Genomic DNA, 22,414 nt, shown 5'->3' with positions numbered 1-22,414 from the left:
AAGATTGAGTCCAAGCTTGTGGCCACTAGGATCTCCAGATCTTGAGGCACCCAAGTAGCTGAAAATAAAAACAAATCACAATCAAGTACTTGGCAGAGCTACATTAGAATGGCTAGCATATTCTTTCGTGATCAGCACATAGATCCTCTTATTTTAGTCATAGTCACCCCCCAGGACAAAGCTACGTAGGCGTTAAAATGATGGGTACCGAATTTAGGTGAATGATCAAATGCATTCATTTAACCCCCTTTCGCCCCAACCTGAGACTTCTGTCAAATATTCACATTCAACTGTAAAGACTACAAATAAAACTACTACTGCAATGCAAAGCCGTATAGTGGGAGAGTTTAGCCAGCGGGTGTGGCAACGAAGGCGCCGGAGAGGAGGAAAGGGAGGAGAACGCCGAAGGAGGGAGAGAGAAGGCAGCAGAGAAACAAAGAGGAGACGACCACCATTTTGACGCAAAGCTGTCTGCACGGAGCACTGTTGAGGCTACGTGTCGTCTGCTACGGGCTTATTTATTTTTTTTGCCTAAATAAAAGTGCGTTCAAACATGGAGGAACTTCTTTCTTTAGGTTTTTAAGCCACCGAGGAATAACACTATATCATTTTATTGCCAGAGCCTGCCAAATAAAAGGAAAGAACCGAAATTTGAATATCGATCCCATGCCGGGCGAATGAATGAAAATGGCGGCCCTCCCCGCTCAGCTGGGAGCAGCCTAGAGTTCACGCGCATGCGCTCACGCCTCTTGCTCTGTGCCGCGGGCTGATCAGCTCACTCGGAAGGGAGACGTTACGGCAGCGAAATCATAGACTGCCAGACTCTCCCCATATATGGCTCTGCTGCAATGGAAAGATTTTCCTACCCTCGTGCTCAGCGAGTGTCGACTGTGGATACAACTCTGGTTCATACACTCGCTGAACATGAGGGTAGAGTGTACCAGCAGAGGGCAGGTGTCTGTATACAAAGAGTTTAGTTGGCACACCAAGAGGCTAACGAATAAGAATGGGTACCACTCTGAGCAAAATGCCAAAAAAGCGTGGATCTCGGCTTGACACTAACAGCGGCACACAGTATCTATTTTAGTGACAAAGGGGTACTAAATCATTATTTTCAGCTTCCTAACTAAACTAAATATTCTTCCCGGCTTGCTTTTTAGGAAAATCTCCAAATTTACAAGAACTACTAAGACAACGTCTAAAAAAAAAAAAAAAGAAATGGCAAAACCAGCAATTGAATTCGCCTGCTCTCCAGTAGCAGGACATCTATGGCAGGCAGACCTGCAGAATGAGCAAGCAGTTTAAGAAACAGAGTATGTCCTATGTATAATTTTTTTTATGCTGCAAAGCAAGCGCTGGAAGGAGGTTTCACGACATTAACGAAATTTCTTGCAATCAGTTGAGAACAAATTAGAGCAGTGAACTTGTCCTTGCTTCTGGCATAACGTTTTAGTGTTGCCCATGGAAACTCACATAAATTTGAAAATAAAAACAAAAAAGACTAACCTTCATAAAAAAATCTAACTTTGGCAAAGAAAAGTTACCTTGGAAAAAATATGTACAATACAGTTGTACAGCGTGCATTTGTGTGCTTAACCAATTTTGAGGCAAATCGGCGACAATGAAAAGAAGACGTTTGAGTACAATTAAGGGAAAGACAGAAAGGATGCATACCTACAACAAAAACATTTAGAACGACCACGGGCAGGAAACTGGTGAGGCTCTCGGAGTGACTCCCTCATATGGGCCTGCGCAGACCACAGAACAAGATCGGTCAGAGCTTGCAGCCATAAGGTGCTTCATACCATGAAGTTACAGAAGCGGGTGCAATTGGAAGCAAAGTGCATTTCATTTCTCTGAAAAACGAAGAGTTTAATAGGTAGCTTGCATTCATAAGGTGATACAGTCATGAATGCACAGACTTTTCAATGCAGCGCTATATCACCAACTTGTTAACCATGCCGGGCAACACTAAAAACTGAGAGCATTATTTTAAACTATCTCGGCTTAAAGTTAACCACGACAGAAGCTTCAAGCCATCCTTGCAAATTCAGTGCACAAAGCAAGCCATGTGACCTTCTAGTTGGACGCCATGGTACGTCGAGCTTATAATCATGCGTCATGCTGTTTTTGCTGCAAAGGCTTGTAGTTTCAAAAGTGGTCCAGCTTAAAGAGACTAAAAGTATAGACGTTTATGAGTGGGGCCCTCATTTAGTCTGCAGCTACATTGCGAAATAGGACGTTCCAACCGGGATGTTTGCTGCCTGTAACCACACGACCAGCTTGTGCCCAGCGATTGTTCGAGCTGAATACATGTCCTCGACAGTGCCATTATTTGACAAGCATTTCTATGACTGTTAAACATGAGTGACTTACAGAGAGACTCCACCTCAACGACTAATGACTTGGGATACCTAACTGAATACTGATATATCAACTAAATGCAAAACAATTACCTGGCAAGCATTACATTTTTCAAGAGGCTGGGTCGACTCCGCATTAAGTTGAAGGAGTCGATGCGTAATAGGACAATACAAACAAAAATATGCCTTAGAATTCCTTTTGCACCCCCAAAATGATGTGTTTTTGAAGGTAAGGTACACAATGTTCTTGATTTAGAAAGTGCCTCAGCTGTACAAATGCATATGCAATAAGGGCACTTGCCAAGCCTATTCTACTCAGCTCTGTGCAGGTTAAGCTAAGTTAGAGTATAGAAGTACATGCTCACTGACACCATCAGAAAGGCAGGGAGAAGTCTCCGTTGTTCGACCTCCAGCCCGTCTGCTACCTTCGATGACGTTTCAGCGCCTGATGAGCCTGGAGCGAGCACATCTGTCTAAAGCGGGGTGAAAAGCACAAGCATGTGCTGGAGGACGCCCAGCCATTCTCTTTTTGTCATCGGCTATACTACATATTTTTAGTAAGACATATTTTTAAGTGAGGAAAAGTACTGCAAATATGCAGTCCACCTTAAAGATAACAACAGTTGCCATTCAGCATTTTCCAAATAAGTGCTCCCACGTACCGGAACATCTACACATGTGGTGCGTGAGTAGGTTCAGGACTGAGAGGCTAGAAAACGAAGCGCTCGCAAGGCTTGTCTGGCCCTTCCAACCATGCGGGTACATTCGTTGCAAGTTCCCGATTTGTAGACAAAATGATTTAGAATGAGCAAATCTTGTCTACGCCCGAGGTAGAACATTGAATTGCGATTCCCCCATATTGTGCGAACCATCCTTCAAACTGCGGTACCACCTGCAAATAAACTATGTTGTGCTGCGGCACGCGTCCATGCTGCCTGCTTCAGAGGAAAACCACTGCTCGTGTTGAAGACGACATCCCACAGTGGACAGGCAACAATTTTTAACGAACAAAAAAAAAATGATATCATTCAATAGACACAGATAGGCTCACAAAGTGTCGGCACCATGATTGTTGTTGTTGGTTTTACTCTTGCATACAAACAAAGGTGACTTCCTCTCTCCTCCATGGACAGTAAAACCCCCTTATCTTGGTGGCCCCTATTTCTTCTTGAATCGGTCACAGAGGACATAATCGCAGTCACTGAATTCCGCAAAATTAAAGGCTGCGAAAAGTAAAGGTTCGCCAACATTAAGGGGTTTACTGTTCTTCTGAGTGTCACATGATGCTAACATTTCAAGGAGGCTGAAGGTATTGGTTTAAGAAAAAATTGACCTATGAAAAAAATGCCCTTCTCCAGGTTAGGCACGCGAGGTTCTTTTGCACTACCTATAAGGTGGCAAGTTTATTTCGGCAGAGCTTTTGGTAAAACGGAGTCACAAAAGTAGCTATACTTGGCGTCAACTATTTTGTGCTGCATTATAAAGCCAGAGTAGATTCCACAGTGCGTGCTTCAGCAGAGCACTGTTTGTTGCGACAGCATATGTGGTTTAGTGTTGCATCCCATTTGCATAATCTAGAGAAACTAGCGCTGACAGAGTTGGAGCACTCCAAATATTAACAGCCGACTGTAGAAGCATTGAGAGATGCACACATGCGAACTGTGCATTTCTTAAAGGTGGGTCCGAGCAAAGGTAAAAACAATATCTATACTTACGGCGGCCATACTTGCCTTTCCTAAGCATGACCACTTTTCCCTCGGTAGCACCATCCAGTAAGAAGCACCAGCAACACGCCCATGAGACGCCGCCGCCTCCTGGATTGAATGACGACCCGCCTGAGGTCTTGGAAGGAGATCCGGAACACTGCTTTAGGCCAGATGTTGTATCTGGTGGGGCAGAGACTAAAAGCAAAAATTAACAAATTTATCTGAAGCGCTACATTCCTATAGGACAGCAGTATTTTTTTTAGGCCAGTGACTCGCTTTATTTAAACACAAATGGTTGGTTTATATGATGAACCATCAGCCCCTATTTTTCTTAAGTGTAACGCAGTGTCTAACGTTACGTCCGACGGAACCCGAAATAAAAATTAAAGTTACGCCCAACGTAACTGTCAAGCATTCGAGTTACGTCCGACGTAACCCAAAATAAAAATTAAAGTTACCGTATTTACTCGAAAATAGGTCGAACTCTATTTGTTGGACCCACCGAGAATAAAAAAAAAAATCAAATATAGGTCGACTTTTTTTTTATTTTTAAGAACAGGGGAAGTTTTGGGCAAAAGAAAGAAACCTTTATTTACATCACTTCACAGCTTGGTAGACATCCTCGCAAATCCGCCACAATACTTCACTGACACCGTTGTAAAATGACGACAAGAAACGAAAGAAGGTGCGAAGCGACGAAAGACAAACTACAAAGACGCAAACAAAGCCGCCGTGTCGCCATGAGCAACACGCGAGCCGAGACGCCTCAAGCAACTAACAAAAGTAACATCTTTTTTTTCTTTTTTTGTGCGCGTTTGCGAGGATGGAGGACAAAGTGCATGGCGCATCGCGTTCCTCTCCTTCCCCATTGCCCAGCAAGGGGAACGCTAGAGGTGCGATGGCGAAATCCAATGCCCCAAGAGGTGCGCGCGATAGCGGCATCGGCCACCGCTGTTGTTTTCGGTTGTTTAACAAAAGCTTTTGGAAACAAGAAGCGGCGCAGCTCTACGGCAACGCCGGCTCGGTGACTCGATAGCTCCATGCCTCGGGTACGGTCGCAAAATTTGGTCGCGAATGTAGGTCGAAATTCTTTAGTCACGATTTCCGAAAAAAAAAAAAATAAAAGAAAAGAAAAAAAAAGGTCGACATATATTTGAATAAACACGGTAGTCAGCTGCGCGACGAGACACACATTATGAAAGCGATTGGTGCGAGCGATCAAGGTGATGAGCGACGTTTTCTAGAAGCCCAGGAACCGAGCGGCGCAAGCAGCGAGAGTGAGAAATCTTCGTCGCTCGGCGCCGGCACTCGTAGCTTCTCGTCGTCGCTCGTCTCGTTGATCGCTATATTGCTTACATGCTGTTCAGAAAGGTGCTCTAAGTGGTTACTATTGCATTGGGACCAGCCTCGCATCCAACCGTAACCAGTCTTGACTTTTTTTTAAGCCGCCCAGGTAGAAGTTAACATCGTACATACATCGTTTTCAAACATGGCTCCTCGTTCATTGCTCGATTTACTTTTTCGTAAATGACAAACCGCAATGAAGCACAATTATTCTAGTTCAAAATTGTCACGAACACTTGGCACGCATGCTTACACTGTAGCGCACCTAACGTAATTTAAAAGTAGAACGAAAACGGGACGAGATTCGCTTACCGCTGCACGGAAACAGAGTCCTTCGGATCCTAGGCCTAACGGCCGAAATCGGAAGTCGCCTGCGGTCCGGCGATCGGACGAGTTGAGCCGGTAGCTGTGCTGACCCCGGCTGACCACGCCTGGTTGAACCATGAGAGGCGTCGTCGAGTTGAGAGCCAGAGACGCAGTAGAAACGGACCGTAAAACATCTGTCCCGTAAAACGCAGAAGGAGCCAGCGCCAAAACCGCTACGTCTGGCTGCGTCGCCATCTCCACGACGACCGGAAGCGTGTAAACCGGGACTGGCCGGGAAGTTAGAAAAGGCGCTGCAGCGGAAGCCACTGGGCGGAAGCTTTACGTTTCGGTTTCGCTTTTCTCCGACATCGGCCACGGTCGCGGGCTGGTATGTTTGCGGCTGGTTGCGACGACGCGAGGGGCCACGAAAAGACGCCCAGTTGGCCGAGTACGAATCACGGCCCACGATACGAGCAACGGGCCATTTGCCCCTGTCGACCGGCGATGCGGTATCCGCGGCTTAGTGTCACGATCGGTTTGTTGCCGTGCACGTTGACTCAAAGCTCGAAGTTATGCAGTTCCGTCAGTTCCGTTCCGGCACCAGCCGCACCACGTTTTCCGGTGCATCGCACGTGGAGGCCTTTCGACGCATTCAGTGAACGTAAAGATCGCGCCCGCTGTCTTCGGTGCTGTGGAAGAAGTTGGGAGACGGAAGAAGCATCAAAACCAAGGCGTTTAGGACTCCAGTCCGGGCCGCCGGTCCACTCTGAACGAGAGGCGACGTGTGTGTGCACGTTTTGAGGAAGCCTCCACGTTTCGCCGCGCCAGACCTCGCCGATCGCGACCAGACCCCGAGTCCGAGAGGCTCTTGCGCAGCCAGGAACGGCAGCGAGGTAGGAGCTGCTCGTTCTGCGCAACCATGCAGTGCTCTACAGTGATCGGAGCTCTCGGTGTCATGCGTGCTTGCACCGAAGCCTTTGTGACCCCTTCGGACGCGCAAGTCGTACTTCGCAAAGGTTTGGACGGGGCCGCCCTCACCGAGCAGCTCCGCTAAATTCCGCTTACTTATGATCGCAATAAAAGCTTGCGTTTGTTCTCGGGAAAAAAATTGCGGGACCGCTCTCCGCGCCGCCGACGAGGTTGGCCGCCACCATGTTCTCAGCTGTTCACTCGCTCCCGCAGCGAGCGCCTTCCGATAATCCTCCCCGTTCCAAAATGCGATGCGATCTTCGTTTACATGGGCTGAATGAATGCGCACTCGCCATCTCGATCCACCTCTGTCTAGCGACTTTAATGCGATGCGCTTTGCGCATTATGCCGTTTACATGACCGCATATTGAATGCGGCAACTGGATTCAATGCGACTAAGTCGCATTCTTGTAAACGCGGCTTATGTTATTTTTCGACATGTACGATGGATGTAACGATACCGGTGGTAAACGATGGACGTTTTTTTGGAAGATGGCGGTCGTCTTTCTGCATGTATGGTTTAGTTATACCGGTGGTCTTGTGGTATAGGCGTTTCGTTGGAAAGATGGCGGTCGCCTACGTCATCGGACGCAAAATCATACCAGCCATACCGAGTCATATCGGCGAGCAAACCGGCTGCCAGTATAGACAGACCCGGAGCCATAGCGGTGCCGGTATCTCCAGTTATGGAGAACGCAAAACCAAACTAGCTGCATGTATAATAACAATAAATTATGGTGGTGTCATACCAGGACTGTACAAGTAGCAGGTTTGTTTCTTGTACGTTTTTCCAATAGGGACCTGACCATATTGTAACCGAGAGATATCCCAGTTCATTTAAAAAGAAGTGCATCAATTTGTCTAACTGAACCTTGATTTGTAAAACGGCATCATAACAATAACATGCTAATAAGCATTTTTTTTGTGTGTGACATTTTTTTGTTGGTGTCTATTTTTTATGTTAAATTACTTTTTTCTCTTTTATTTTTGAATCCCCCCTGATGTAATGCGTCTTTGGATGCCTCTGATGCGAATAAAATTAAGTAAAACGAATGCCTCTGCATCATTTATCCAATTGTTACTTTAGGTCATTTCATCTGGTCCTACTACTTCGATTATTGTCATTTCATAGGGATTCTTTTTTTTTTATACAACTCCCATGTCGTTCAGAGATAATTACACCACCCAGTTTATCGCTTAAAAAGTAACACATCTGTCTCAAGACATCGCTTTCTTGTATTTCCCTACAATAATTGTAGGTTATAATAATTTTCCTGCGTTCCAAAATTGGTTCTTTCAATCACTCGGCGTTCACAGCTGTCATGTTAGCTCATAAAAAATAAATAGATCGAAAACCCGCGTTTCTACGACGTAAAAGCTACGCGCAAAGCCTTCAGCTCAGCTCTTTAGCGCGGCGCTCGTCAGCCTGCTGCCGTGACGTCACCGGAAGCGTGTGCTTTCCTTCCCCTCTAGGTGGTGTTGTACAGGCCCGCGTCCCCTCTCCCATTTTGAGTGTACGCAGGCTCTCCTCCTCCACCATTTCCGGGGAGAGGAGGAGAGCCCGCGCACACTCAGAATGGGAGAGGGAACGCGGGCCTGTACCTTCCCCTGCATCGCCATCCATCCATCCTCTGCTCCTTCCATAGAGATCATACATACTAACTCTAGAGGAAAAGGTTCTGGCTGCCGCAAGCGGCGGATCATGCAGGCAGACCCTCGGGGTCCCAAACACGGTTACATCATCAGAGCAGTTTCGTGAACTTCAACTATCCACGAACTTACCGGTGGAAAGATATTCGCGTTCCTTTCGAAGCTTTCTTTTTGCATAGCGCGCAGATGTACGGCCTCGCGTTAACGCTAAACTAAACCATATACCCGGCTTCGCCGGTGGGGCGCGGCTGGGCGCGGTTGAGGAATACGAAACTGCGCAACCACCAGATTTCTGAGATTTCGACAGAAAGGAAGTTAATGCAGCCTAATGACTTTATTGCTTTTTATAAGCGTTAGAATAGCTCATAATTTAGTTTACAACGTTAAATTATCCATAGTTTTGTTTAACCCGAGACTGGGGTATTTCGGAAAAGGGACGAGAAGAAAAGAGGCCACAAGGAGGCGACGTTTCAAACACAGCTAAGGATTTTATTCCATCGTATGCACTTTTATACACACCACGTCCACACACCACCAACCAAGTCAACCAATGACAACATACCACCCGGAATACACTAAGCCAAACATAGGCCCAAAACATTACAAACGAAAAATCTTTCAGCCAGACAAAAGGACAAGATAAGCCTCCGACCACACAAAGTCAACAAAGAACCGTTAAAAGTTTTTTTTTTTTTTTTTTAACCCCGCAAACACACGGAACCAAAGGGAAAGAGGGCATACAAGACCCAATTACACAAAGCCAAGCAACAAACCATTAAACTAGCCGGTACTTAGTCATCGCTGTTTATATTGCTGAGAGTTTTCACTCTTCGCGTTTTCCATGGCAACGTTGCTTTCTTTCTCTCGTGTTCTGGCGCTCTCTTTTGCGATCGTTCACTCGGGACCCCGGGTGTCGGCGCACGGGATTTGCCACTCCTCCTCACGCACCTTTACCCCCCTTGCTCCTTCGGAGCAGAGGATGGATGGATGGATGAATCCGGCTGAGCCCTTTGGATCGGGCGGTAGCTTACGCCACCTAGCCAATTTGTTTTATCATTTAAGCTTAGAATATTTAAATGTGAAATCTATATTCACTCCGTACTGCAAAGAAAGTGAGGCTATAAAAACCCCCTTGTCATCAGTTAATAAAAAATACCTAGTTTTCTCTGGCTTTCTGCCACCATTCACTTAATCTTTGCTTGGTAATCTCTACAGTCTTGAAATCCACTATCCCTTCGCTGTCTCTAAACCCAATGACTTTATTAAATCCATGTTGTCTTCGGTAGGCGTAGGGTGAAGCCCTTTACAGTAGAGTATCAAGTGCTCAGCCGTCTCGTCCTCCTCTCCACAAGCAGTGCACACTGTATCCATTTCCTGGTACTTCGATCTGTATGTTCTGGTTCGCAGAACACCTGTCCTCGCCTCAAACAACAATGAGCTTCCCCTAGAATTGTCATAAATGCTTTCTTTGGCAATAACTGTTTTGTTTAATCCATAGCTTTCCAGAGCCGTCTTTGTCTGCATTCCCTCTAGCCACCGATCACTTTCTGTGGCCTTAACTTTCTTCTCAACTGAGACTTGCCCTTCCGTATCTCCACCAAGGTATATGTATAGATGGTAGCGAAGCTTCCATAGAAGCCCATAGGCGCAAAGATGGCGGCTCATGGGGCGCAGCGCCATCTGTTAGTTGCGCGGCAGTGTCATTAGTCATGCTCGCCCGTGACGTACAGGAAGTGACGCTTTATTAAAAAGGAACAAAGAAACACGATATGACGCGTTTTCCTCAAGATTGTGACGTCACGATTGTTTTCGGCGCGAAATTTAAACGATTTTCGCCGGTGGCGCGAAATTTAAAGTTTTTCAGATGTTCTACATGCCTGCTACCGTCCTTCAAACATTGCTTCACGCCTAACTGCCTTGTTTGTATCAATCACTCCCATGTAATCCCTCTTCCAAAAGAACCAGTTTTTTATCAGTTCTGGGAACCACCAATAAGTTACTATCTTCTTCAACTAAGCAATGTGTTACAGCACGCCTATGAAGGCGTACTTATCATTGTAACAACGGCTTGTTCGCCAAGAAAGACAAGAAGGCACAAGCTTGGTTTACACACTTTATTATATACAAACTTACAACACCACCACTGAACACTTGAAGATAGATATGGCAATAAAAACGAAGTGAAATAGGGTCTCGACAACTCTATGCACGCACTTAATACTCTCAACGGGAGGCACGTTTACGCATTTATCTTGCACTGTTTACGTTGAGAGCTCGTAACTAGATTTAACTATATCAATCACAGGTGGAGGTGCGGAGCTATACATGTATTTTGCATTTGAATGTCCACATGAATTAATGTTTCAAGAGATTGAAAATTGAGACGTTTCGTTATAGCACATGCGCTCGTCACACAAACATTGTGCTCCACAGCTTGGCTGTTTATGTGAGGATTAGTACGCAGGAAACCGCCACAAAATGACAGGAAAGAAAGCATCAGAAAAAGGATAATAATTCGCTTTGTGGCAAATTGTTAGCACCATACTGACTCACTGATTTACCTTTCCTCGCAGTTTGATATACTTTTGTATACCTCACACAACCAAACATTAATCCAGGTTTATGTCTCAAGTCGTCGCACTGCACAAGGAAACATCGAGGTCAACGCTTGTTCTCACACACTCCTCAATAATGCACAAGGTGTGTAGGGTGTCTACCAACCTGGAAACTTAAAATATTTAAGTAAGGCGGATTATATTTAAAGAACAGGGTAATATAAAGGAAACCACAAAAGAGTTCCTAATTAGTAAAAATGATAAGCGAAAGTGGAACGGCAGCGTGCAACGAAGCCCGATGATTGCACAAGGATTTCACGGTGGTGCCGCTGCACTGAATAACGTTGCCCGACACGTCACTAGGCAGCGCAGGCCACTAGGCACTCCCTGAACCGAAGTAACGGTCAACATTTTATCGAAATAGAGAGGAAAACCTTGAGAAAATTGGGAAATTTGGAATAAGCGATTTGGTAGACACCCTGTCCCATCATTCAGTGAGCAACGTCATCTAGCACTATACAGCGAGCGTCGAATGAATCTAACATATTTTTGCTTAGAACGAAAAAATTAGTTTTGCATGCTGTGACACTGAAATTTTGATATTGATTCATTGAAAATTCAAGTTCATCTAGCTGAACCTATATGTTGATTGTAGCGTCTGAGCATGCGAAACAAACTTTTACACTTTATTTAAAGTATGCTAGATTCATTTGGTCATCGCAGTAGACAGTTTCGGCAAAGCGTGTGATAATTTAGAGGTATGTACTCGCACAATCCGGTGTGCCAGCGTGATCATTGAATGCAACACATAAGACAAACTAAAGGGACTTCCTGTGGGCATAAAGCAAGTGTTCTCATCTGCACAGCCTCTGGACTCGTTGCTGGGTTTTGCGTCTCACAGCTGCATCAAGGAGCCCAGTATTCTTTTTAGGGGCGAACCAATGAAGCCTCACCCTTGCAAACAAAGCAAATAAATCACCATAGACATCCTCACTGCAGAGTGTCAGCAGCTTTTAGACCTTCTCATGAAGAGTGATGCACAACGCCTTCCCAACGCCTTCTTTCAAAACAAGACTGTCAATTGACGCCACAAAAACCTTCTCACAAGCTTGAACGAAAGAAACAAAGCAAGGTGAAGTGACCGAGAGGCTTCCAAAGTCTCCTTCAGCCGTTCCTTTCACACTCAAATACAACAACACTTGGCTGTCATCAGAAAAAGTGTCATTCTTGATTTGCAATTCACATTGCTGAGTCACGTTTTGACATGTATGATATTTGACAAACCTTGTTACAAGCCATCCAGCAAAGTAAACCATGTTGTTAAGTGATAATAAAGTGGGATAACTACAGGATGTGAGGTCAGCTGCACATTGTGGAAGTGAGCTTCCTAGACTAAGTGAAGCTGAGGGAGCTGAGAAACCAACCGGAAGAGCCGCTAAAAGGGTTGCCATGTCCTCTTCGCAGTTGCTCTTGTCAGACAGTTTAAACAAGTTGCTAACTAGGAGATGCCTAAATGCTGCCTGAAACTGCCGGCAAGAGGAATTGGCGTTCGCACCAGACTTTGACCTTATTACGGAGAATGTGTTTTCGAGTGCATCTTGGTTGAGATGGCGAGTCAGAAGGTATCTGAAACCATACTCAGATGTCAGGTGCTCACAAATCAGCATAATAGACCGAATGGTCAAGGAGAAACCGCGAATGCAAGCAGGCTGCCGTGGGCACACAAGAACGGTAAGGCTTTCGAACATATGAAGGCATTCTTTCAGAAACTCCTTGTGAACAGAGCCTTCGTGAATTGCAGACACATATGCACTCTTCCCGCGTTTCTGTGAGCTGTTCAGGCTATCAAAAAGACGATCCATTTTTTTCAATAAACCGGGCCGTGTGGATAGCTTCAACTGGCAGTTGCTGGGAAGCTACCATGGCAAACATTGCAGCAGCACAGTGATTACTGAATATTTGCGCTGCTAGTTTCACTGACATTTTGGAGGCAAAATTAAAATTAAAATGCTTCTCACTGAGCCTTGGCATGGATCGGATTTCAGGCTGTTTGTCTTTTTCGTAAGCTTCCCCGAGGAAAGAGCTTCTCAACGTGTGGTCCCCAATTTGAAAATTGTACTTGAAGAACATATTTCGTAAGCACTTCAGCAGATGTGGAACATCAAATAAAGAAAAAGTGGCTTCTCATTCACATTTACGTAGGGCTTCTCAGATGTAACAAGGCCATTAAAAAGAGCAACATTTTGATTGTCTTGGTCACATACGACAGCTACTGGCTCCAGGCCGGCTTTCACAAGCAAATTGTGGCACTGGAAAAGAAGGTCACGCAAAATGTTGGCATGTGTTCCCCCATGAGCAAAAAAATAGACAAGTGGCTGCTTCCATGGCGTGCGAATGCCTTTAGCCATAAACACAAGAGCTTTGTTTGCAAGGTTATGGCCTCTTCCAGTGTTACGTTCTTCGAGCCCTTCAAACCTGTCCACAGAGGGGTTGTACGAGAGCTCTTTCGTGACGTGCATCTCGTCAAAGGCAATAATGCATGGCTTGTCTTCTGGTGAAAAAGTAGCTGCAGGTTTTTTGACTAGTTCGAAAACTTCTGGGTAAAAGCCAACCCTCAGGGGAACACGCTGAAGCCAAAGCTGTAACGACCTTACCTTAACAATTGCCTACAGTACCGGTAACCCTTAGGGCTTAAAAGTACAAGCCCAAGGCAAATTCTTTGTTCTGGCTGCACCACCGCCTGCCGAACCTGCTCGCATTGGTCATCTTCAGCTGAGCTTCCACAAGGGCAGCAACGGCTGGAGAGACAAGGCTACGTACACTTTCAACTATCTCAGTGACAGTCAGCATATGACGCCGTCGCTGCAGTCGTTGCTGGAGTCTCTTGTTATGTGTCCTAAGCTGTCGAAGTCTGGCCCTCAACACGTCCATCTTCCCCTTGCCCTCGGTGCGGGTGGCACAGGACCCTGCAAGGGGAAAGCAAAAGCAATTATGAAACATTTCGAGAAATAATGAAATAAACAATGTGCCGCCACTGCAGAAAATGTGGAAGTACAAGTCAACTTTGTGCATCATGACGGACACCTACGTTGGTGAGGAACCGCAGAAGTCGAAGACACCGACGCATCATAATCGGTAGGGGAAGGTTCAGGTACCCCCACATCGTTTCCTCCAGACGGCGGGCCATGTCCATCCATCGCGCCTTGCATCGAGTATGTGTGATCCACTACAAGAAACAAAACAAAGGAAACAAAGTGACAGAGTGGTTGCAAAAAGCTGAACCAGCTATGACTGGTCAAGTACTACGCAACAAAGTAATCTTCAAAGACTGTCCTAAACAACGCACACTATGAAAACTTACCATGAACTCTGGTTGGAGGGCTAGTCTTCGTGCCAGAGGTCAGAGCCGTGAGACTGCTCCCCACATCTGCAAAGCAATGACGAGGCAATTAAAAAATCTGTCAAAAACATCAGTCATTGTATTGTTTCAGGAAATTCCTGCGGCATGTGACAAGCTGTAGCCCGTTGCAACCTAAGAACGAAGGGCGAGGGTAGGACGGGCCGGGGAGGAGGAAGCAAACGGAACGCTGGAGAAGAGAGAGGAAAACCTCCCTCTCTCTTTAGCGTTCCGTCTGCTTCCTCCTCCCCGGCCCGTCTTACCCTCGCCCTTCGTTCTCAGGTTGCTGTGGACTATAGATTAAAATTATGGTCATACATGTTTTACATGTTTCCCAAAGATGGCTACTACACGACAGTCCGAAATATACAAGAAACAAGGTCTGCAACACTTCTCCGCCAATATGCAATTGCTTTTACCTTCTTCTGTAGTGTGGTGCGTGTGACACCGTGATGATGTGTGCCCATCGGTGCTACTGCTGCAGGCCAGTGTGGGCTCGCCCTCGCTAATCAATTGGCCAGGGCTGCTGCTCTGTACGGCATCTCCAGCACCTATGCAAAGTTAAGCACACACGTTATGTACACTGAAACAGTTCCCTGTATCTGCATGTAAAATACTTTCTGAATAAGCTTACTGTCTCAGTAATAATGAAAACAATATTTCGTGCTCACCCTCAGTGGTCAAATATGCTGGTATTGCATCACGACGCAGCCTTTCTCGGTAAAGAAATGCAGAGGGTTTGAAGTGCCTGGAGCATACCGCCCGTTCCCGCAGCTGCTGTGGCGTCTTGTTCCGTAGGCTTGTGTTCCGGCAGAACTCAACCCAGACCCTCCGCCTGAATGTGAAGCAGTGTATTACTTTACATACCCTTGGCTAAAGTGGACACTTAAGAAAGAAACAAGATTACACAATAATGTTCGCGATAAACTAGTGACATCATTGTACTTGGTCTCCCGTCTGGGTCCAGCGAACGCCACGAGCGCGGAGCACACCTCTGTGCCCGTGAGGTTAGATAGGTCCACAACGCAGACGATTACATTACTAGATTCCCGAGCACGACATCCACAGCAAGTAGACCTGATAATCGCCAGCATGTTAGAGGGACGACACCAAACACGTTTCAACCAGAAAGGACGTTTTAGTGTTATTCACACCATATTATAAAAGTTCGTTAAAACTGAAATGTTCAGTCATTGTTTCTTATTAGGTTTTTGGGGTCACGCAGTCGTTCAGCAGAGGTCAAGCAAAGCCGCCACTAATATCTAAGATTAGTTTCGTCTCGCGAAGCTTGGAACGGAGACTGGGCCCAAAAAAGCTCGATCAACGGGTGCTTATTACTAAATGAGCATGCATGAGGGCCCATAGAAGAGGTCAAGAGTTTACCAGACATCACCGGACAACGGACATCAGGACATCACACATATTTGCAGCGGACACAACTGCTACAAGCTTCACCTTGCAGCGTTTACAGGAAAACGATGAAGTGATGCCAGCGGTGCAGTCATCACTTGGGCATCGCGCTACCGCGCAGCGCCTCTTTACATGGGGCAGGCGCATCGTCCCGACGACAGAGCCTTGAACGCGCCCGTCGGGCGCTCGACGACAAAAGCAACAGAACGGCGCAATAGGATTCAACTAGTACAGACCGTTCGTGGGAAAACTTAAGACCGCGAAGTCGTTTTAAACGATTGCAAAGTGAATGTTCGACGGGAGCTACAGAAATATAGGCACACTGGCGAAAGCAAACAATGCAAACACGAGGCGTATCAGGACTGCGAACTTCTGCCGACGGCGAAAAATAGCGACGTTGTAGATGTCGCAACAAGTATGCACAACATAATACATATTGAACATAACCTGAAAAATTCACCACTCTAAACATGTTTAAACTAAGTTATTATTAACAAATAATACTTTGATTTAAAGTCAACTATATATAAGACACCGAAAGTGTGTCTTTAATATTTTATCAGCTTAGTGTTTGGCCGCGCAAAACATAGTCGTACTGCGGTAGCGCGGCCTCCAGGGTGATGACGCTGACGATTGGTTTTGGGCCGCTTTTTGCTCCACTTTCGCGACCTATATGAATTGACCTTGTCTCCACTATAGCCTAAAAACTTTCCTCTTAATTTCCTAGTGCGCTGTCTCCACTTTGTGTCTATACTCCTCGTGTATAAATAGCTGAACACCTTTTGTGCCCATTGTTATCCATCCATTTGCCTTAACCGATCCTCAAATTCTATCTTGCTCCCCGCTTCCCTGCTCTCAAAAGACGCCCATCCCATATCTCCTTGTACTCCCTGGTTTGGCGTTTTGCAATGTGCCCCCAAAGCCAGCCTACCTACTCCGCGCTGTTTTATCTCTAGTCTTGCATGCACTTCGGATTTCATGCATAGCACTGCGTTTCCAAAAGTCAAGCCAGGCACCATGACCCCTTTCCAAATCTCTCTCACCACCTCATACCAGTTGTAATTCCAAAGTGCTGTATTTTTCATTACAGCTGCATTTCTGTTGCCCTTGCCTATTATATACTTTTCATGCTCACTGAGATATTCTGCACCATCACATATCCATACTCCTGATACTTGTATTTACTAGCTCTCTCAACTGTAATATTCTGTATCTTCAGCCTCTCAACTTCATCATCGTTAAAAATCATGACTGCTGATTTTTCACTACTGAATTCTAAACCTAATTCCTCTCCTTCCCTACCACAGATGCTCATTAATTCCTGCAACTCTGTCCTGTTAGCCATTAGTACGATATCATCCACATACATCAATCCCGGTAAGGGTTGCTGAATTTTTTGGCCTAGCTTACTGTACGAAAGGTCGAATCCAATCCCACTCTTCTCTAGTTTATCCTCCAATCCTAACATAAACAACAAAGGCGATAACGGGCACCCCTGCTTAAGGCCTCGTCTTATCTCTATTTTCCCTGTCGCCTTTCCTTCCCATGTTATAATCACCTTATTATCTTTGTAAATGTTCCTTAATAGTGTTGTTAGTCCATCATCTAGGTTTAAGCTTTCCACTATGTTCCACAGGTTCCTTTGGCTCACATTGCCATAGGCACCCTTGATATCCAGAAATGCCAGCCAGAGCTGTCTGTTTTCTTTTCGCGGTCTTTCTATACACTGTGTTAGAGGAAATAAATTGTCCTCCAACTTTCTTTGTTTCCGAAACCCGTTCTGTAACTCGCCCAGTATGCCCTCGCAATCTACCCATTCCTCCAGCCTGTTCTTTATAATCTGCATTACCAACCTGTAAATAACTGGTGTCACAGTTATGGGACGATAATTCCTAACATCAGACTTATCTCCCTTTTCCTTGTATATCATACTCATCCTACTAAGCCTCCATTCATCTGGAATATTTCCTTTTGTTATCATGGTGCTCACTACCTCCCTTAGTTTTTCCTTAGATTTAGGACCCAAATTCTTCACCAGCTTGATTGGGATACCATCTGTGCCTGTCGACGTGCCACTTGCTCTTCGTTCCGCCTTTTCCCATTCTCTTTGTCCAAAATCCGCGATGTCACAAGCTGGACTTCTACCTCCTTCGGTTCTCCTGTATTCCACATGTACCCGTTCCCGACATTTCTCCTTCATCACTGCTCCTATATATCGTATTGCATCATCTCCCTCTAGTTGATCTCCCTGATGCGAGAGTACGAACCTCTGTCTAGCTTGCGTCGTTTCACCGCGTGAGTTCAAGTGCTCCCAAAACTTCTTGGCTGCGTTTCTATCTTTCTTACTTACATTACTCATCCATTCCTCACCTTTTCTCTGAATTTTTGCATTGATCAAACTGGAGGCCTCTCGGCGACATGTTCTAAAATTGTCCCATTTTCTTTTTAGTTCCGTTTCTGGCTCCCCACTACGCTTGGAATACATGTGTTCTCTAGAGGCATCCTGACGTTTTTGTATCGCTTGCTTCACTTCTTTGTCCCACCAGCTTTTTAGTCTATGTCCTTTATTCCCCTTTCGTTTACTCTGAACTTTGTCTAGCTCCAGAGCAAAAAGCCTAGTTAGGCTCTGATAGGTCCTATCTGTATAACGTTGCCCTGAAACTGCTTCCTCTATTCTTTCAGCAACTACTTCCTACTCTTTGACGCTGCAGAAAGTTTGCTTTGAATTATGTTGTCTAGTTTCAGCATTTACTTCTCTGGCAAAATTCAGCTTAATACGTTTGTGATGACTACCAAGACTTTTAGAACCTTCTTCATCTATTTTCATTACTTGTAACTTACCATATATTTTGTGTGACATGAGTACGTAATCTATAGTTGAATGTAGTGTGGGGGGCCGCGAGGCCCTGCCACGTTATTTAAAGTGAGGACATAGAACGAGACAAGCGAACGACGTGTCTGCCTGTGATGGCGGCTTCAGAGCATTCCCTTGCACGCGCTCTACGAGGCGCGTGCGCGTGCTGCGCCTCAAGCCATCTCTTTTATTTTCATGAGAAGAATGGATCTGTGGGTGCGTTGCACCCTACAGATATTTTCTTATATCCTGACCTAATGCAACTCGGTAGGGATGATTATCCCGTCACACTTCTGACCGGTATTACATAAAACTATGTCATTTTTTCCACCAGTTCTAGTAATATGCTTCCGGTCGAGTCCGTATACCCATCCAGACCCTCAGTATGGGCATTCATGTCTCCCATAATAATTATTTCAGAGCCTTCCCCTAGCTCACTAATGTCTCTTGATATGCAATCAATCATTTTTCTGTTTTCCTCTTTAGCACCTGTCCCTGTCCATAAGTAAACCACTCCAAGGACTGATGATTCCCCCGCGACTTTTCCTTTCAGCCACAAACGTTCGGCGCACTCCTTTCTGATCCTTTGAAAGTTCATATTCTTCTTAATAAATGCTGCAATTCCACCTGCCTTCCTAGTTCCCCCCATTCTGTTGCATTGTTCCCACACATAGTCAGGGTTGCAAGGTGGCTTCTCCATGTCGCTGAGATGTGTTTCCACAAACCCATACACCATTAAATCCTCCTTTCTTAGTTGCTCCTCTACCTGTTCCCATTTTAACCTATTTCTACCACCCTGCATGTTAATATATCGAATGTCTGATTGTGCTCTTTGTTTATACCTGTTCTTACGTTTTCTCCTCTTTTTAAACCTGGGTGCCTCTCCTGACTTTGTTGGGTTTTCAGTTGCTTGAGTGCCCCCAGGGCCCTCGGTCCCCCCAAAAAAGCAGTCACCATGCGGCCCATCCTATCCCCCACCCTGTAACCCGTGGCCTCACTGCAGTGAATGCCATCTGCAAAAGGGCGGGAGCCAGCCTCGTACACTTCCCTGTTTACTTCCATTACGTCTTACCGAAGCTGTCGACTCATACATACCCTTAATTACTCTGTTGGCTTTGACAACCCTCCTCTCCGTTACCCCAGACTGCCCCCGAACTTCTGGAATGGTGCACACAACCACGTGCACATTCTTAGACACGTCCCTCAGCTTACGTATTCCCACGTTTAGCTGCTTTCCGAGGCTCTGGCTCCTACCCTTGAGCACATCATTAAGCCCCGCATGAACTATTACTAGGTTCCTCCCCTCCCGGTTATCCCATACCCCCTCACGTGCTGCGGTCATAGCATCCACCATACACTTCCCTGGCTGGACCTCTACGGTTACCCTCTGGTCTCCCTTAACCCTGTTATGTACACCCCTCTTAACCCGTGCTACGTTAGAGCTCCCCACTACCAGTACACTAGATCCCCCTGGTACCTGCGTGCCCTTGTCCTGCGACTTATCTCGTGTTACCTGACTGCCCGACGCCTGCTGCTCGAAGGCGCCATTGAGCTGAGTGTCACTCAGCTCTCCAGCGTCGTCGAGCCCGCCAGCCAGCAGGCTGGACTCCCGACCACCAGTGACCCCAGGCTGCAGACTGGCGGTTCGTCCCGCTAGAACTGACGCTCCCTCCTTTCTTCCCTCGCTACTCTCACTCGCTCGAATTAACCCTTCCAGGCGCTCTACCCTACTGTCACACTCCCTCTTACGCTCCTTACTTCCCCCAGCTCTTCCGCCTGCTTCTCGAGGCCGACCCGCTGCTCCCTCTCATGAGTAAGCTGCCTAGTCAGTTCCTCAATCTGGGCCTCGAGACCCAACCGCTTCTCTTCTTCTACCTTAAGCTGGGCCTCAATCTCCCGAACTCTACCATCCCATTCCCCAGTAACCTGCTCAAGCTTCACACAAAGCCGACACTCAAAACTCATCACCGCCGCCGCCGCCTCTAGACTCCCGAAACCCGTCTCGTCCAGGTAACACCACCTCCCACACCCCTCGCACTGCACCAACTCGTCCCCACCCTTGTCATGTCGACCCAAATCTAGACCCATGTCCAGACCGGGAACAAACCGTCCCTTCCTGCCAAAAATTCAAACAGAGCCTACTTTGCGAAACTAACTTCAACTGCTGCTGTTCAAACCGGTTCAAACCTAATACTGCTACCGCATAGTCACGTCCAATCAACTCTAAAAAAAAAAAGAGAGAAAAATTACTCAGCCTGACCCTGCCATCTGGAGGCAAGCCATTTAACCTTCTTTAACGCTACGCGATAAACAGCGGCTCCGAGTTTGTTCTTTTAATAATAATAATAAAAATTTTTATTTGCACAGATTACGTTATAGTCTCGCGGATTGGTTTTCGATTGCTCCGTGATGTGCGGTTGACGAAAGAATTGTGACTCGAAGAACAGCAAAAGTAAGACGTAAAGGGCGCGAAGTAGCTGGGTACCGCAGTCCAGCAGTGAAGCCGAACACTCACGAGACAATGACCTAATGCAACTCGGTAGGGACGATTATCCAAAGTACTTTCGAGATGCACGGTTGGACGAACAGATCTAGAGTGGCGTCAGGACGGTCGAATGCGAATGCGGGCTCTAAATGAGGTCATTGCCACACTTGTATTATAAGAAAAGTCCGCACGATCGGCAACTCGCCCTTCCAGCAGTGAAGCCGAACACTCACGAGACACTGACCTCATGCAACTCGGTAGGGACGATTATCCTAAGCACCTTCGGGATCTACGGTTGGACGAACAGATCTAGAGCGGCTTCAGGACGATCGGATATGAATGCAGGCTCTAAATAAGGTCACTGCCGCACTTGTATTACAATAAAAGTCCACACGATCGGCAACTCGCCTGCTCCAGCTGTGAAGCCGAACACTCGCGAGACACTGACCCAATGCAACTCGGTAGGGACGATTATCCAAAGCACTCTTCGGATCCGCGGATGGACGAACAGATCTAGAGCGGCTTCAGGACGGTCCAGTACGAATGCGGTCTCTAAATTAGGTCATTGCCACACTTGTCTGACGAGAAAAGTCCACACGATTGGCAACTCGAGTGCTCCAGCTGTGAAGCCGAACACTCGCGAGACACTGACCTAATGCAACTCGGTAGGGACGATTATCCAAAGCACTCTTCGGATCCGCGGTTGGACGAACAGATCTAGAGCGGCTTCAGGACGGTCCAGTACGAATGCGGTCTCTAAATTAGGTCATTGCCACACTTGTCTGACGAGAAAAGTCCACACGATCGGCAACTCGCCTGCTCCAGCTGTGAAGCCGAACACTCGCGAGACACTGACCTAATGCAACTCGGTAGGGAAGATTATCCAAAGCACTCTTCGGATCCGCGGTTGGACGAACAGATCTAGAGCGGCTTCAGGACGATCGGATATGAATGCAGGCCCTAAATAAGGTCACTGCCGCACTTGTATTACAATAAAAGTCCACACGATCGGCAACTCGCCTGCTCCAGCTGTGAAGCCGAACACTCGCGAGACACTGACCAAATGCAACTCGGTAGGGATGATTATCCAAAGTACTTTCGGGATGCACGGATGGACGAACAGATCTAGAGTGGCTTTAGGACGGTCGGATCCGAATGCGGTCTCTAAATTAGGTCATTGCCACACTTGTCTGACGAGAAAAGTCCACGCGATTGGCAACTCGCCTGCTCGAGCTGTGAAGCCGAACACTCGCGAGACACTGACTTAATGCAACTCGGTAGGGACGATTATCCAAAGCACTCTTCGGATCCGCGGTTGGACGAACAGATCTAGAGCGGCTTCAGGACGGTCGGATCCGAATGCGGTCTCTAAATT

The 22,414-nt window shown here is 46.5% G+C and overlaps 1 protein-coding gene across 2 annotated transcripts; it reads right to left on the bottom strand.

Annotated features, from left to right (window-relative positions):
* Positions 1–10,481: 10,481 nt before the first annotated feature.
* Positions 10,482–16,510, bottom strand: LOC120847054. 2 transcript variants are annotated; one of them, XM_040218995.3, is made up of 6 exons: positions 15,937–16,510; positions 14,962–15,125; positions 14,710–14,841; positions 14,255–14,320; positions 13,982–14,119; positions 12,779–13,859 (listed from the first exon to the last, which is right to left on the bottom strand). In XM_040218995.3, the coding sequence occupies exons 1-6, from the start codon at positions 16,170–16,172 to the stop codon at positions 13,585–13,587; spliced, it is 1,011 nt and encodes a 336-aa protein (XP_040074929.1). In that variant the 5' UTR covers positions 16,173–16,510; the 3' UTR covers positions 12,779–13,584. The 2 variants fall into 2 exon arrangements, with proteins under 2 accessions (XP_042144061.1, XP_040074929.1); XM_042288127.1 differs by having other exon boundaries at positions 10,482–13,859; positions 14,962–16,510.
* Between the last annotated feature and the right edge of the window lie 5,904 nt (positions 16,511–22,414).

Source organism: Ixodes scapularis, unplaced genomic scaffold (assembly GCF_016920785.2).
Source record: "Ixodes scapularis isolate PalLabHiFi unplaced genomic scaffold, ASM1692078v2 ptg001158l_1___fragment_3__unscaffolded, whole genome shotgun sequence".
In the NCBI taxonomy this organism is placed as follows: Eukaryota; Metazoa; Arthropoda; class Arachnida; order Ixodida; family Ixodidae; genus Ixodes; species Ixodes scapularis.
Note: the sequence above shows the minus strand (reverse complement) of the source record. Positions and strands in the feature narration are given on the sequence as shown.

Bases quoted from the DNA above. Each gene is read 5' to 3' on its own strand.
- LOC120847054 (XM_040218995.3), bottom strand. From the start codon at position 16,172: ATGTTTAGAGTGGTGAATTTTTCAGGTTATGTTCAATATGTATTATGT. The intron at 15,126-15,936 runs GTCTGTACTAGT...CTTCACATTCAG, and splicing joins CTTAAGTTTTCCCACGAACG to GCGGAGGGTCTGGGTTGAGT. The intron at 14,842-14,961 runs GTGAGCACGAAA...AACTTTGCATAG, and splicing joins AGCATATTTGACCACTGAGG to GTGCTGGAGATGCCGTACAG.